This window comes from Bactrocera neohumeralis, chromosome 3, assembly GCF_024586455.1.
Source record: "Bactrocera neohumeralis isolate Rockhampton chromosome 3, APGP_CSIRO_Bneo_wtdbg2-racon-allhic-juicebox.fasta_v2, whole genome shotgun sequence".
Taxonomy (NCBI): Eukaryota; Metazoa; Arthropoda; class Insecta; order Diptera; family Tephritidae; genus Bactrocera; species Bactrocera neohumeralis.
Window position 1 is genome coordinate 11,381,797 of NC_065920.1, and position 17,865 is coordinate 11,399,661.

The 17,865-nt window shown below is 37.4% G+C and overlaps 1 protein-coding gene across 1 annotated transcript in view; it reads left to right on the top strand.

Annotated features, from left to right (window-relative positions):
* The first annotated feature begins 1,019 nt into the window (after positions 1 to 1,019).
* LOC126753843 (neural cell adhesion molecule 1) overlaps positions 1,020 to 17,865 on the top strand; it is a 308,975-nt gene continuing 292,129 nt past the window's right edge. Inside the window, exon 1 of the mRNA XM_050465564.1 lies at positions 1,020 to 1,895. Coding sequence (XP_050321521.1) covers positions 1,850 to 1,895 — 46 coding nt within the window. The 5' untranslated portion in view covers positions 1,020 to 1,849. The remainder of the gene's footprint in view (positions 1,896 to 17,865) is intronic.

Genomic DNA, 17,865 nt, shown 5'->3' on the forward strand with positions numbered 1-17,865 from the left:
CACTTCTTCTTCTTTGTAGAGCTACTCCTTTATGGTGAAGGGTTCAGTTCCTACCATGTTAGTGGATGCTGCGGAGCGGGGGATGATGAGCTCCAGTTCGTTTCCGTCTATATCTTTGTGACCGGAAACCCAGATGAGTTGCACATGATTACGTTCCACCAGGCTATTCAGCCGTTCTCTACACTCCTGCACCAATAGCGATTCGATTTCATAGGATGAGACTGCTTTAAGTGCCACTTGTCTCGTTCGTTGCGATAGTTGCGTTGGAGGTTTATATGTAAGCACCCATTATTGGCAAAGACTTCTGCCTGGAAATGCTCCTAAAACTTCGCATACGGTATGGAGAGCTTGGTGCGTGATCCTGCGACCCCTGCGCTGATTCCCTCCGACGTTTTTGAGTCGTCAGTATACCACTTGATCGGACTATCCCTAAACAGTAGTTTGATAGTGGAATCATTCCATTCTGCCTTGCTGTCAAGGGTAACCCTGAACTTCTTGGTGAAGTTAACCCTTTTAGAAATGCTGTCTCCTAGGAGAAACGCCAATGGTATATTATCACTTAACTCTTTCATCCGCTGGGATAATCAGCACATTTCATTTCAAATAAAGCAGCAATTTTTGAAATTAAGTTTCCATGGATTTAAGGACACAAACCAGCAGCCATATTTCACTTATAACAGTGTGAAACTTGAAATTTCACAAATAATTTCCACAAGTTTATGGTTTTTGAACTCAATTACTATAATATTATATTTATCTGCCATAAAATTCAACTGTTATACATTATAAATATAACTGTTTGGCAAATTTTCAACCACAAACTCGGTTTGTAGCTTTTTATGGCGCTCAGCGCGCAACTCAACCACGACAACTTGTTGCTTCCAATGCCAAATGAGCTGCGCTCACTTCGAGACTCGATGCGCGGCGCAAACTCTATGTTGCGCAACAATGTGTCCCAACGATGACGAGGGTGAGAAATGCTTCGCAACAAAACGTCATTTCAAACATTTCAGCACCTTTGCCGGCAACGGAAGAAGCTCAACAAACAACACAAGCCAACCCCAAGGGAACGAAGATAACGCGGCCTATTGGCGACTTGTTTATTGTTGTTTGCTCATATTGCAGACTCGTGCATGCTTATATACATATGTGAACGAAAGTGAATATCCAAACTAGTGGAAACGTATGTGTTCATACATATGTGCATGTGTATGGGTGACACTTGATGGTATGAAAAGAAAAATTATGAAAATATTCTTTGCGGCCAGCACAAGTTAGTAGTCAGTTGGGTTTAGTCAGTGTAACGGTTATAGTGTCAAATAAAGTGTAAAGGCTGTGAAAAGCATTGGTGAACATAAACTTTTGATTATTAATACACAGCTATGTACATATGTATGTATGCATATGTGTGAGTAATTGCGATATTTAGAAATTTTGGTAAGCTTCAAACGAAGTTTCAGTGAAAATTAACTAAGCTTACATAACAAAGTGCCAAGTGACAATAGTTTTTGGTGGCGCCAGTGTGGTTAACGGTAGTTTATGGTGTATTCATTATATTTTTTAGTAGTTTTTAACGGTTTCTTGTGCCATAAAACGTAAAATATATGTGCATGATTTAATAACATGTTTTAATTAAGTGTGTGCGCTCTAAAAATTTATTTTAAAAATTTATAATACAAAAGAAATCCAAGTCTACAGTTTCATAAATCCACCTAACCCTCGTGTTCGTGTTTATTGATCGTTTATAGTTGAAACTTTTAAAAACAAACAACAACACCACCTATACCACAATAAAAACAAGTAGCAGCAAGCAACAACAACTGCAAAAACAATTACAAACGCAGCGACAATGAAGCATCTAATTGGATTATTACTAAATTTGGCTGCCATAACAGGTAAGTGCAAGCGCACCCACATAACTGACCATAACATTCCCTTATATGTATACTATTGTCAACTATTGCATTTATATACCCACACATGCATACATACGTACATACATACACACATGTCGTAATAAATAGCGAAATACTTGTAAACAAACCCCCATGCGAGTTTTTTCCGTCTGTGACGTTTCATGGACATGCCGTTGACACGCATTCATCAGCAGCAACGGCAACAGCAGCAAATTCGCCATTGTTTTCTCTGACACCTGTCCGCTTTGTTAATGCAATTTTAAACGTGGTTGCGTATGAAGACATCGTTACATATAAAACTAGTCTGTTTTTCCAACGAATGAATTTGGCGTGAATTTATTTTGCTTCCCTTATTGCGCATAATTGTTGTTTGTGTACTCTAAAGCAAATTTAATTTATTTTACATGTGAACATTTGTTTTTATATTTTTTTGTGTGCGAAATCATGCAATGGCGCTGATTCATAGTTGCCTTTGCTAAAAAAAAATATTCGTGGCGGAAAGTTTCAAAAGCTTTAAATACGGTTATTTATAAAATTTTCCGCCAAACGTCAATCAGAATTTACGCATCCCTGCTATGAAATTGGTTGGAGAATGACAAATATGGCGTTCGGTTGCAAAAAATGGTCTGACCCACCGTCTGGTAACGTTTATTCGCTCTAGTTGACCATATTTGAGGTAACGTTTATTCTCTTTTGTTGACTTTATTTGAACTGAAAAAATTGTTTATTCCTATTTGGATGCAACCCTGATACCCATAAACTGAATTTTTCACAATCAAACGATAAGCTAACTAACTAACCATTGCAAGTGAACACTAAATAATCGAATTATGAATTACCATATGACATCTTAAGTAATTGCATTACAAAATATTTTAGAATTTAAGCTTCTCTCCATCTTGGCGAAACGAGAAGCATTCCGATTTAAATTTTCAGCAAATTACTTAATGCATTTATTAATATTTCATTCCTCTGATAATTGAAATGTGTCAAATATATGGAAATGGAATGTGGCTTACATAGTTGTGGGTTTAAAAAAAGTGAGCGAAGAGCAAATGTTGTGTATTGGTACTATAACCACAAATCAAATTTTAATAAGTCTACTATTACAACTAAGACTTTATATTTGTCCCTTAGCATAAACATATTTACATACAAAGAGAGAATAACGTCCAGTTTGAATTTGTGGGATTTTTATATTATTAAAATGCGATAGGATTATTATTACTAATCTAATGATGATGCATTGATTGACTCATCACTTCTTAGAACGTTGTCTAGAAGTTTTTAACTTATTACAACTACAACTTAGCTTTTCTCTATCTATCTTTCTTTCTCCCTCAATCCTTTTCTCTCTCACTCTCTCTCTCTCTCTTACTTTAAAGGGACATATGCATTGAACTCGAAGATGACTATGCCTGACTCATAAGAACTTTATTAAAAAGTCTCAAGATTTCATTTGGCCAGTCTAGCCATGAAATCCTGCTCATAAAGTCACAATCAGCTAATTTTTACTACTAGCAAAGAACTTGAGGTTTTTTAATCATATGTGCCATTTCACTTCTGTTTTTTTTCTACATTGCTGGCTTATTCCTTATTTTTGGAAAATAGTATGCTAAGTATGAGATTTCAATAATTTCCAAAAAAAAAACCCGTTTCCAAAATTATTCCGATAATTCTTTGTAGTTTTTAAATATTTATCTTTCGGTATTATAGTTTTTGTTTTTAGTTTTTTCTACAGTTACACGTATTTAACTAATTTGTACGAGGGTTGCTTTTTATATTTTGAAATAAGAGAACAAAAACAAATATTAATCATCGAAAATCGCTTTGTTGCTTTTCGAAATGTTCTTCATTCAGATCGTTAACATTCGTTGGAACCAATTATGGTAACACTTTTGCCACTCAGATTGACGTATCTTCAAAACATGCGTTCTAAACGCATCAACGGCCTCTTCGGGTGTCGAAAAACATTGATTTATTGTTTACGTTCGGGAATAAAAAGAAGTCGCTTGGTGGCAACTCAGGACTTTATAGTGGATTACTCATCACATTGATGTTTTTCTGCTCTAAAATACAGTTGCTTCGTGTGACAGCTCGCATTGTTGTGGCAAAGAGTGATACGTCTTCGGCGGTTGGTTTTCTTGATTTCTTTAAAGATAACTGTGAAACAAATGGTTGTGTACCACTCAAAATGTATTGTTCTGCGTTGTTCTAGTGGTATGGCGATATGTCCAGTCTTTTCAAAAAAACAAAATGAAACCATTTGATTGAAAGTGCTACGGACGCGACACGCCTTTTTTTGGAGATATTAACAAATTCTGTGGGAACCAAAGTGAACAAATTTCTTGTACAATCATATGTTCAAATACAATATTGAATGTATGATGGTTCCACTAATGTCTATAGTTGTCTCAAACTGACGATGACGGAACAACAACTTTTTTTGGAGTGATCCACGACCTTCATTGAATTCACTATATCATCGATAAACACTGTTCCTTTATGGTTCTTTATCGCCAAAAATTGAATTAAGCTCATTGCTGCACCATGACAATGAAACATGTTTTCGGGTCTAAAAAAAAACAACCCTCGTAATAGATATGCATAGCCCTGTGAAGAAAATCTCTTTAAATATTTGAATTCATAAATGTCGAAGAAATCTAGTAGAGCGCGTTCCTATCTTACAAACGAGCGGCTGGTCAGTTGTTTCCGAGCACCTGGAGAGTCAGAATAAACATTTTCGCTCGACGTGTTTCTGTTAGTGGTGAAAGCCGAAAATGCAGCGTTCGTTTGAGTAGAGGTACGCGATTACATTCTGTGTGAAACTCGGTAAATTTGCGACAGAGACGTTTTGATAACGTAATCACAGGTGACGAGTCATGGATATTTGAGTATGATCCCGAGACAAAGAAGCAATTTTCCGAGTGGCACATGCCGGCGTCTCCTCGCCCAAAAAGGGGAAGAATGAGCAAATCCAAAGTGAAAACGATGCTCATTGCCTTTTTTGACATCAAAGGCATCGTCCACCATGAATTTGTTCCTCCTGGACAAACCGTCAACGCCAAGTTTTACGTGGAAGTCCTCAAGAGACTCAAACGAAGGGTCAATCGGGTCCGTGAAGACATCGCAGCCGATTGGAAGTTGCACCACGACAACGCCCCTGCTCCCACCGCCTTTCTTGTGAACAGCTACCTAGCCAAGGTCGGCATCCCAACGCAACCGCTCTACAGCCCCGATGTGGCCCCGCTGACTTTTTTGTTTCCTTGCCTGAAAAGGCCGATGAAAGGCAAGCATTTTGAGACGACAGAAGGGATCCAAGCAACATGCACCTCGGCTCTCAAGACTATTCCGGAGAATGTCTTCCGTGACGCCTTCTAATGCTTTGCATCGAAGCAGAAGGTACCTATTTTGAACGTTTTTTTTTACAAAATTGTAACTATTTGTTCAATAAATGTTTTTAAATCGACTCAGTCTTATTACTTTCCGGACAAACCCTATATTTACTATTCACAGTCGGTTTGGCAGCTATTTCTGTATACCTCAAGACACACCTTGTATTTGAACATATTCAAAAGTACATGTCCATACAATTTTGATGCCGTTGGGATGATCTCGTAAACTCGTCCGTTTGCTTCCGGGTAGGCTATGTTATATTTCATTTTACTATGTGTAAGTGTATGTGTGTATCTCAACACTTACCCAAAAATGTCGCTAACGAATTTGTTGTGGCAAGCGATTTTTAGAAATAAATTTTGTTTTTATTTTTATTTTTGCAACTGCTTTCTCTCGAATGCACATTTAAATATACATAAGTGTTGTAGTTGTTGGCGGTTACATGGTCGGTGACTGTAACTGATTTGCCTGCCACTGTAGTTGGTTTTGTAAATCTAATGTAATCGAATCTACTACTACTACAATAGCAATCAACTAAAAGCTGATAACAACATGCAGCATGGCAACGTGGTGACAATAACAACAACAACAATAACGTACAAACCTATAGCAAATGCATCGATAAAGGAAACGTGCACGTATACTTACACTTAAATATATTATGTGCATGTGCAAGTATTTTATTGCCTCACACACACCTACACATATGTGGTATATATGTATGTGTTTGTGTGTGTCCGCTGTCGCTTTAGCTGTGGTGTTAGAGCTCTTGGCCGCAGCAACATTGACAATTTTGTTAACAATAGCAACGAACGACTGCAACTGAGCAAAACAAGAATAACAGCAACAACAACAACAGCAGCAACAACAAGTTTTGCAACATTTTCGCTTGTTAGTTGTGAGTGTATGGTAGTTGTTGCTGCAACACTTACATTTACAACTTATTGTTGTAGTTGCTGTAAACATTGCTGTCGAGTTGTTAAGCAACAACTGTGCGGCTGAACAACCGACAGCTGGCAACTAACAAACAAGCAGCACCATATTATCATCGATTTGTTGATGAAACTATTTTAATTTGAACCGCACACAGTTACAGCTACATACTACATATGTATGTATGTGTGCCTGGGTGCATTTGTATGTGTGTGAGTTACCTTGTAGAGAAATGCCGTAGGACATGCCAGTTGTCCGCTGGGAGCGTCATTTATTTAATTCTGGTGTGGTAAAGTATGCGACGGTCGAGGAGAAGACGTTAGACTCGAAATATTAGGGCTGAGGTTATGCCTCAGATTTTCGAAAAAAATCAGTTTAACTTCCCTAACTCGAACTTCTATAACTCGAAGTTCTCCATAACTCGAAAACTTGAATTGGCAAGTAAAGTTTCATACAAATTTCATTCCAAAAATCGAACTTTTAAACTAGGCGCTACTAGAATTAAATCCAAAAGATTTTTAGTTAGACCTAACCTTCAAAATCATATCACTTACGATTATTTGGGTATGAAAACGCTCTGTGCAAAATGGTTGCCGAGTGAGATCTCTTTTTACCAAAAACAACCACGATGATGATTCGAAGCAAGCGTTATAAACTGAAGTTTTTGCATTGATTACTTTTTTGTGGATGAGACATGGCTCCATCATTTCACTCTGACGTCTAATCGACAATCATCCGAGTTTAATCCGTTCGAAAGATTGTAAAAAGGCAACAGTCGGCTGAACGATCCGTGAAAAATCCATGAATTGAACTTCGAATTGCTTCCCCTACCACCGTATGCTCCAGATCTAGTTCCCAGCAACTATATAATGTTCTCAGATCTCAAAAGAATGCTCGATGGGAAGAAATTTTCGTCTAATGTAGAGTTAATCGCCGAAACTAAGAATTTTTAATTGGCCTCATATTTTTAAAACTCCGGTCCCGGCCGGACAATTTGAATTTTCGTTATCTGGTATTTCCAACAACTAATCGTCACTATCAATAAAACACATTTCTGACCCTTCGGGTATATATATTTGCCTAATTGCTATATTTGGAAGGCAAACAATCATGAACGGACTCTCTAGGCTCCATTTTATCCCAACAGTTACCGCTTGTTGTGATTTGCCTGCATTATTGGTCCATAATTTCTTAGGATTCTCGTTTTCTTGGGTCTCCTTCTTCTTTGTTGGTCGTCTTCCTTTTCGCTGTTTGGCGTCAATTGGAGATTCCAAGTGTAGCCAGGTCCTTCTCCACCTGGTCTTTCCAACGGAATGACGGACGTCCCCCGCGGGTACTGCGTCGAATACTATCAGAGCTGAAGCGTTTTCATCCATTCGGACAACATGACCTAGTCAGCGTAGTCGCTGACTCTTAATTCGCTGAACAATGTCAATCCTAACGTATAACTCGTACAGCTTATCGTTCCATCAATTGAGGTGTTCGCCGTTGTCGCAAAGCGCCATAAATCTTCCGCAAAACCTTTTTTTCGAAAACTCGTAACGTCGACTCATCAGAATTTGTCATCGTCCGTGCCTCCGCATCATATAGCAGGACGGGAATGATCGTCGAGAGAGAACTTTACATCTCTATTGCCTACTCAGTCCGAATAAGCACCTGGCATTGTTGTTGGTGTTAAAGCTGGTTCCAAGATAGACGCAATTATCTACGATTTCGAAGTTATGTGCGACGACTGTTTGTTTGATCTAAAATATAGGCGATTTCTGTAACTTTTTTTGTAAAACAAACATTAGAAACATTTTCTCGAATTTTTAATGAAAGCGCAAATGCCAAGCTAAACAAGATCTAATTCTTTTAAAAATCTTTACTTTTAAATATCAGCTAATATTTGATAAATATGCGCTATGATTTTTGTATTCAGTCAAGTCAAACAATTTTAACAGCATTTTTTGGCCTATCCAGCATTTTGTAAAGAATTAAAATTTTCTCGAGTGCAACTCTAATTATGGACGTGTGTATGTGTTCACTAGAAAAGGCTTCTTCAAATTGCTTTTGCGCAGTCACTGCCCATCCAGCGAGTCAAGTTGCAACTCGCACACATTTGCTATATTCTCAACCATACGCTCTACATGTGGTGAAACTTTCCTTTCCTTCTTGCTGCCACTTCCGATTCGATCTCCATTTAAACTATTTTCTTGTTTCCTCGTTCGTCCCACCGCCAACACCACCGCAGCCTTGCACTTGCTACAGTTGCGGTTTGCTCGTTGACTGCAATTACTTTAGTGAAAACTTTCAAGTCTCTTTGTTCGAAAACCATATGCGTGAGTATCACTTAAACAAAAAGACTTAAGTAGAGCTAATATTTCTAACTGTTCATATGCATACGAATAAGAAAATGCATTCATGTGCATATGTTATTACACACATACAAATACACATGCACTTGTATTATATATTATATAATATATATGTGTAGGTGAGTGTAAGCATGTGTAAGTGCTTGTTAATGCCTGTTTTGCATTGAGGCAAACAATTAAAAGTTTCTCTCCTAATTGGCTGTAAGAGTGCCTCGGTTAGCATCATTAGCAGGAAACTGCATTCACACACATACATATATGCGCCTGAGTTTCTTATTAAAATGTGTGTTACGAAGAAAGTTGCCGGAAAGCTGCTGAAATTCTTGAAAATTTTCAAATTGAATGGAAATTCTGAGGATACTAGCAAGACAGATGTGCATGCGTTTGTGTGCACATGTGTATATAACTTAGTAATATTATCGCCTATAACTAAGTGACCATTAAATTGCTTTTGCAGCCATTATTAATTCCACTTTCGAAATCACTAAGTGAAATAAGCTTTCTATTTACATTATTAACTCATAAGTATAAACAAATTTATTATGGATGAAATTTCACACATCTATTATAAACCAATTAGCAACTCTATAATGGAAGTTACAACTAAAGTTTAATTCACATTTGAACTCTTATGTACCATTTTATCACGTTTGACCCGGACTAGTACATTTAAAGTGCACAAGAAAATCCAAATGTTCGATTTTTTCCTAGTTCCGAACAACCTTTTTTCTTAAGTGTTTGAGCTGCGTATGTTAATTATTGTATGTGTTTGAAAGCTGTTTGATTATGAACCGAAAAGTTTCTCTGACCATTTTTACTATGGGGAAAATTGAAGAATCACGGCTCAGGAATCATTGAAATTGTTGCAGTACAGTTTTGGCAGTCTACTTTATCACGAACACAATTATTTCAGTGACACAAAGCATGCATTAAAGGTCGTGAAGTCATCGCAAACTTGTCGTCCATCCACACATGGTATGTTAAAGACTATGCCGTCATAGAGGGAGGAGAGTATACCAACATATCTTAAGGGTGAAATAGGCACATTTTGGTTAATATTTTGGCCATAAAGCGTGTTAACGCTACTCGTACCAAAACACCTGAATCTTTTGCAAAAACGACGTCGAGTAGAGGTCGCAAAAGAAATACTTGGCAACGTAGTTGAGGTCCAAATATTCAACAAGTGCATCATTACTGGTGACGAGACGTAAGAAAAACCCTTGTCAATTTGATCAGATGGCTAGACTAAGTTAGTTTTATTAGCTAGGAGATACTAAATTCTTGCTGTTACTCTCCCGTGTTGCGAGGCTCTATTCTTAATTCAATGGTTAAGGAGAAGTACTTGGTGGTTATCCCAAGGTGAAGCTGTCATGGAAGCCAAACTTCGAAGAGAATGTGAGAAAGACATTGGTCGCGTTATATTGTTGTTGAGGAAGAATTGAGAAGACGAAGGGTCTCACACCGAAAGTGGTGTGCTGGCTCTATTAAACCGTAGTTAAGCCAATAATGTTTAATGGGGTTATTATCTTGTGGAGGGCGCTTGGCCAAAACTGCACTAATTAAGCTCTTGGAACGCGTTCATCGTCATTTGCGATTCACTAAGGGCACACATTGTCTTAGACATAGATATTTGGCTTAGGGAAGCTGGGTATATTAGGGGCCCAAAGCAAGGACACATTGAAACTCTCTTCTACTTCGATTCTCCTGGCGGCTTCTTCTCTGCTCCCATACCTTCGAGGGATTTGTGGGCTGGACGCAGTCTTTGGAGAAGAGGTGCAGTTAGATCCTCACGGATAGATCAAAATTAAGAAGGAGAATAGCAGGTGAAGTATTCCGTCGGGAGCTCTCTGTCAGCTCAAGCTTCAGTCTACTATACCACTGTAGCGACTTTCAAACGGAGCGGCAGCGGTAAATATAATGCTTCCAAGAGAGGCTTACATATACATTCACTGTGATAGCTGAAGACTTTGAGGTGGCCGACTGTGCGCTCAAAACTTGTTAAGGAGTGCACGATCTCATTATGAAAAGTTTCAAGTTTTTTCCATATTAGAATTTCATGGGTGCCCGGTCACAGCGAAATTGCCGGAAACTGCAAATGTAATGAACTTGCTTGGGAGGGCGCCCTTATTCCAGCTTCATACGTTTGAAACCAAATCGGCTGTCCGATGTCCTCTTGCACTCTAGCGCTGGACCTATAGACCTACAGTGATCTTGACAGGCGCTGGCCAACAGCCAGAACTTTTGCGTTTGTGAGTTCCTTCTGGTCCAAAGTGAACCGTAAGAGGTCCTCCGAATTATTTGCTCTTAGAAAAGTCAATCTCGTAGCCATTGTAGGGGTTCTGACTAGACACTATCCAATGCGTACACACCCGGTGCGACTAAATATTTTGTGGGGCGCTCTTTGTCAAAACAGTATGGGAAAAGGTGAGGTAGAATGATCTTGTCATGTTACCTTTGGATAACCTATCAAAGTTTCTGGGATTCACATTAACTGTATTCGCTTCGGTGATCTACATATAAGGACCTGGTTATCCACTTTTAGGAGTGTTTGCGTAACACAATGTACAAACTTCTGTCCAAGTGCGATCCATCGATTTTGGATCAACCCTACGACCTAACCTAACCTAACACTACTTGTATAAGAATTTCCGGAACTAGCACTTAAGGTATCGCGTTATCCATTACTCAAAGGAAAAGGGAAAACTCACCACGCGAAGTCTAAAACAGTTTGAGAACATTCGAGACTCTAAGAGAGATTCGGCAAGATCAAGTGAGGTTCATTGCTTTAGATCAACCCCATGACCTAACCTAATCTAACCAAAGCCTAATAAAACTTATGACCTCATATTTGCACTTTTTCTATGTTGTGATGATCCACTAAAGCCTCATTATTTGTTGTCGTCATTTACATTCACATACTGTAAAAAAATAAAGGAATATCGTTTTTAGGGTACTAGATATACCTATAACTGAGTTTCGACCATTTTCTATGCTTAAATGTCATACTAAGAAAGTTCATTCTCTCGACAGTCGAGTCTATCAAACGCAGCCAGGGTTTTAAAAGCCTAAGCACTGTGAATTTGATCTTACCTCAAAAACTATTTCCACTTGGCTTTATAACCCTGCAACTAAAACGTGACAGATTAGTTGTTTATGGTTTTGGATGTTTCTTAAATTATCGTATAGTTGAAATTTAAAAAAATACGAAGATTTACCTATACTTAGCGTACTCTTTTTTAGATATTTTTTAAAAGCTTTAAGTGAAGCTCTTTAAAGTACCACATACATCTACAATGGTATATTAATATATTACTATTTATGACACAACTTATGTAGTATAATGTTACCTTTGTTTGGTTTATGTGCGGTTTTCATTACGTCAAAATTAATGACAGTTGTAGACAAACTCATGAAAAGGGTTGTCATTTAATGTTTGTGTGAATTTACGACAAGACTTACTTAGCCAAATTGGCTGTCAAGTGAAAAATGTCGGAATAAGAAAACGCACTTTGTGCCTGTCAGTCAAATTAGCCTGAATTGTCACCACATTGGACAAGTCGCTGCCTCGATTTAATGAAATAGTGAGAGCATATGAATTTGGGTGAATTTTTCGTCATAAAATTTGAGATAATTTAAAACGTATATAGGCTTCTTTTTGTTGAGGTAGCTGTAAAGAAAATGGTTTTTAGATAGTGTTATTTTTTTATATTTTTTATCATAAAATCCGATTTGTATCAAATAAAAGTATTGGATAAGTGATGACACTCTTAAATATTCTTCAATTGATCCGCTCTCTCTTTACTATAATTTCCAACAACTTTACACATATTTCAAGACCTAAAGCTGCAAATTTACACCCGACTTCTCCAACTTTTTGGGCATTTAGCACTTATTCAGCTTAAGCATATGACCGCTGATTAAAGCGCTGAATGCCAAAGCGCTTGAAAAGTCTGACATTCAGTTGCAGCCTAAAGCCTTCCACTTCTTTTTTCTTCGCATATTAATTGTTTCTGTTTGCTTTCGCAGTTAAAATGGAATAATTAAACCAACAAAAAATTAATGAAAACAACAGCAGTAATTATTCAGTTGCAGCGGCCATTGTGTCTAGCCAGTGACTGGGTCACAATTATGCATTGAAATGATTGTGTTAATTATTAATTTCGCTTTCATTTGTCCGATTGAAGTTTTTCGCTTAACACTTTATTTATGAATGGCTATCACATGAATTATGACTAAAGGTAGTTTTAATTTGAAAAGCGCACATTGTTTAAGTTAATATGCCATTCTGTGAACTGCACTACGCTGACACTTAAAACCCGAGGCATGCACTTTTGTGCGTCATTGTTAGGGACACTTTGTCATAAGCAGTAGAATTACGGAATATAATGGCGAGCTCACACTCATATCACATAGTACTTGTGGTATGCCTGTTGTGGTCTATGAGTGGGTGCATTTATTTATTTATATACGTTTGCGAATAAGTGATTTCCCAGCAGAAAGAAGATTTAAGGCATTTATATCTATTTTCAAGTTCATAAAAGATGAGTGGAGTGAGGACTAGTATAAACTAAGCATATTCTTCCAAGTTGTCGGTGGTTGTTCAATAAGTTAGTTCGGTAAGCTAATGATACTCGTTCGCGTCTAGCTTGCATAGTGATTTTTACTTCCTAAAATTAATATATCTTCGTCCTTAGTGGCTAAAAAATATTTCTTAGACCTTAGGAGCGATAAATTTCTATTTCTGACCGATTACTTCTCAAGTGGGTTTCTCTTTGGGCGCGCAGACAGCCACTTTACTAGTTATGGCGCTAAGTTCATTGCTACGGCGCTCTCCAAAATGTTTCGAATATAAATACACGCTTGTGCATATGTTTATCAACGAGTGTTATATATTTTTACATAATGTCTGTATCAGACTTAATGGACTCATTAAGCGCATACATTTTTCACTTTACTTTCATCTTTTTTTTCTGCGAGTGTCTCTCATGTCCACATTGTTTACACAGTTTGCAGTGCAATGACCATTGAATGTCCAGTCTGGTTTCATATGAGGTTTGTAGAAAATTAGAATAAAAGCAGAAAGAGAAAGTGCATTATATATGAATGTAAATGGCTCAGCAATTAAAATGAAATATGAGCAGTCCTTTTGTTTGAAACACTTATATCGTTTTTTTCTTCTAAATAACCAACGGCATTGGGTGTATATTTTTTTAGTTTTTTATTTTAGTATAACGTCTGCTTAGTAACTAAGTATGGTCATATTTTTAACACATCAATCTTCCAGTCATTGACGGTAATGGAACGATGTGTGTTTTTTTATTTTTTCTATATAAAATAAACACTTTCATATTTATGAGGAGCTTGCTTTATATTATGATTCATAAAGTGAGCAATATTTACATAAGCAATTAAAATCCATTTTAAGTTTGTTTTGCTTTATCATTACTACTCTAGATGATTAGTACAATTTTTACTGTTAAGAAATAATTCTAATAAATTTTTCTCTAAAAAATAATTAAATAGTCTGCTACTGAAATATCACTAACCAAAAACACACAAGTTCTTCTGCTCGTTATCCTTTCTATGCGCTTGTTAGCGCTGCAATTTTGGTTGCCTACACCCAGGCGCCAAATTCTTGTACATATACCAATTGAACAGTTATTTTTTTATTCAACTTATATGACATGGACATATATGTTATGTATAAGTGAAGGGAGCTTACATTTAATGTTGTAGATAAGTGAATAAATCGGGTAAAGAGCGCGGCATAGCCCAAAAATTTCTTATCTGACAACTAACCTATTCAATTTGATTCCTAAGATTTGAATTATATATATTCTATATGTTTAAAATTATATAGCTTAAAAATGAGTGAAAAATTACTACAAGCTGGTTCATTTCTTATAAATATTTTTTTTTATAATACCATCTGATCAAATTTGATCCGGACTGATCCATTTAAGGGTTTTTATGGGTTTCCTCGAGCAAAAAAATTTAATTTTACAAAAAAAAAAATTAAATTTTTATGAAAATCTCGACTTTTTTCAATCAGTTGTAACTCAAAAAAATCCTTCATTCAAGATCATGTAAATTACAGAAGGCCCGTGTCAAATTTCATTAAGATCGGTTGAGTAGTTCGCGAGAAATCTTGACAACGGACTTTGAAAGGGCAGTTTCGAGAAAAACGCGTTTAAAGTCTCAAGTAACTACATATATAGCTGACCTCGAGCGCGCAACTTTTCAAGGCTGTGCCTGCGAAAGTATTACCCGGATCAACTTGTACATTTAAGACAATATTCTAGAGATGTAATGGAATTAAATATGACAACAAAAAAATAGATTCTTTGAAGCTATGAATTCGAAGTAAACCTAATCGATAAAATATTATATGTTTTCTTAACCTAAAATACACTGAAGATACGGAAAGTCATTCCATTTGAGGCTTGTACAATATGTATGGAAAATTAGTCTCAGGACCTTATTTTGAGGGTGATAATATAGGTTAGGTTAATCCAGTAGGCTAATGAGCCACGCATAGACCAGTTTTGCCAGATGTAGTTCAGTTACTAGGTCCATGAGGAGTAGTCATCCTTACGATGCCTGCGCTTGATGAGAATTTTAAAAGACTCTGGTCTCACTATCGATACCTCCTTCGGTGTATCATACTTTGGAGACCCCAGACATTTACAGCGTAATCTTGCCAATACGGGACAAGTGCATAAGAGATGCTCTATTGTTGTCCTGGTGTCTTGCTCTAGACATTTTCTGCAGTCTTTTCGATCTGTCAGCCCTATTCTGCGGGCGTGTGTCGCCAACAGTCAGTGTCCAGCTAGTATTCCGATCAAGTTCCTACAGTCTCTTGTATCTCTATTGTCTTGCACATGACTTTTGCAGTTTTGCATCCAAGTAGCCTGTTCCATAGGGTTTAGATTTTCCAAATCGTCGTATAGACAATGTATGTGTTTCCCAATGTTGAATAAGTTTTCGGGGTGCCGTACACCATTCTTGGCAATCTCGTCCGCTATTTCATTGTCCTCGATGCCTTTGGGGCTTGGCACCCAATAGAAGTGAAGTTGCTTGCATCTGGCACCACTTTCCACTGCTACCATGCTTCCCAAGAAACTTTTGGCCGATATGTGATACGAGGTTACTACCTTTATTGCTGCTTGGCTGTCTAGGCAGATTTTGACTCGGGAATCGCCTGCAGGTACATTAGAGGTCAACTCCGCGGCTTTCACAAATAGCAAAGACCTCAGCTTGAAATACACTGCAGTGGTCCGGCTAATTTAAAAGGCTGTCTTAATATACCTGTAGATCTGCATTAAAATACATCAAAATTTATTTTGTCAATCCGATTCAAATTTGTTGCCACTTGTTCGATGCAAACCAAGCATTTTGAAAGTTCGCTTTACTAACTACCCTGTCTATACTGCTTCTGGTATTTTCTTTTCTTTTTTTTGGCATACATTCATTCTTATTTCCAAACAATTGGCACGGCTTGATATACGAGTGTGTAATGAAGAAATACTGACTTTTGCACAGCAGCTGCCCCAACAGCTGCGTAGTTAGTGATAGCCATTGTAGCACACATTTCTGGGTTGCACCCCACTCGTTGCTTTTAGAAATATTTCTATGTAACTAGTTGCGAGATAATTGCTCAATTGCACCATGAGAGAGGTCAATGTATGCAATGAATGCCAATAAGCTGAAATATTGCAGTTTTCTAAATATGAGAGATATACATACATACATACACATACAAAATTTTTCACTTCATTTCTTCATTCATTGAATTTCCCCTTGAATTGTGCGCTGGGTTTAAATCGGCACACGAACACATCGCATTTCTTTTCGCCAATACCGAAATACAACCAACGCAATAATACTATATATATAGTATATTCCGTGCCACATTGCAAATTTGTATTTATGTGCATGCCCATTTCATTATGTGGCCTTTGTGGCCCCTGTTATGGGTCGTTGGCGCTTTTAACTGCCAAGCGGTTGTATGGCCAAAAAACGGTCGCTGGGCCGCGGCAAGCGCCAGTGCGCCGAACACTTTGCATCCGTTCAATATTTGCACATTGACATACTGCCTTTACTGCTGGTCATTTGCTCTGAGCCATTTTTGTTGTGTGACTGTAAATTTTGGTTGCAGCTGTATGGACGAAGGGCCGGATAGGCAGCAGCAGCAAAGCATTATTGTATACTACTGTTAGCCTGCACATACACACCATATACATATATCACTAGTAATGGTAGGTTTAAAATGTTTGGCTTTTATAGCACTAACTCGTAGATATATTATAATAACGATCGGATTTTGTACGCATAATAGTTGTCTGCCAGCCAATCTTTGCATATAAAACAGGCTTTAACAACCGAGCAAAAACCATTTTGGCTGTTGTCCATAATTTTTGGCTAATTCTTAAGCTAATGGGAGCAAAGTGTTTACACACATACATATTTTTGCATTTATTGTTATTTAGTATTGTTGCTGCGCGTAAATCGTAAACATGAATTTGTCGATGTTGAAGAGAAAATTAAAATTGGTATGAAATATTATTTAAAATAGAAAAAAATTTATTTGCTACATGCATAAAATATGTTATAAATGGTGTTCCATTTCGCGGTTCCCCACTTTTTAAAGAAAAAAAATCGGAAATTTCAAATTTAATGGATAATGTTTATTATCATTCGAAAGAACACATTTTTGGCATTTATTTTTTGAAGATTATCTCTTACAAATATTGGACACGGCTACGTCTCGGATGATTCCGCCGTTGAGTTTAATTTTCGATGACTTGTTCGAACATTTCGATTGGTAAATGGCAATTCGCCCATAGATTGTAGAATTTCCATATCCAAAAAGTCTAACGGTGTGATATCACACGGTTTTTGTGGCCAATCGTCCCGTTCAAAGCATGAAATTATTTGCTCGCCAAAGTGTTCTCTCAATAAATCCTTTGATTGATCCGATGTGTGGGAAGTGACGCTGTCTTGTTGAAACCAAAAGGCGCTGAGATCACGAGCTTCCATTTCAGGCATCAAATAGTCGGTTATCAGGCGCGATTACGGCCGCCATTGACGATTACGTTCCCACCGGAATTATTTTTGAAGAAATATGGACCGATGACTCCACTGGCTCCCAAACCACGCCAAACTATTACCCATTGAGCCAAAAATAGACCTCATCGCTGAAGAAAATTTGACTCGAAAACGTTGGATCTTCTTGGGACTTTTCAAGAGCCCATAGAGCAACC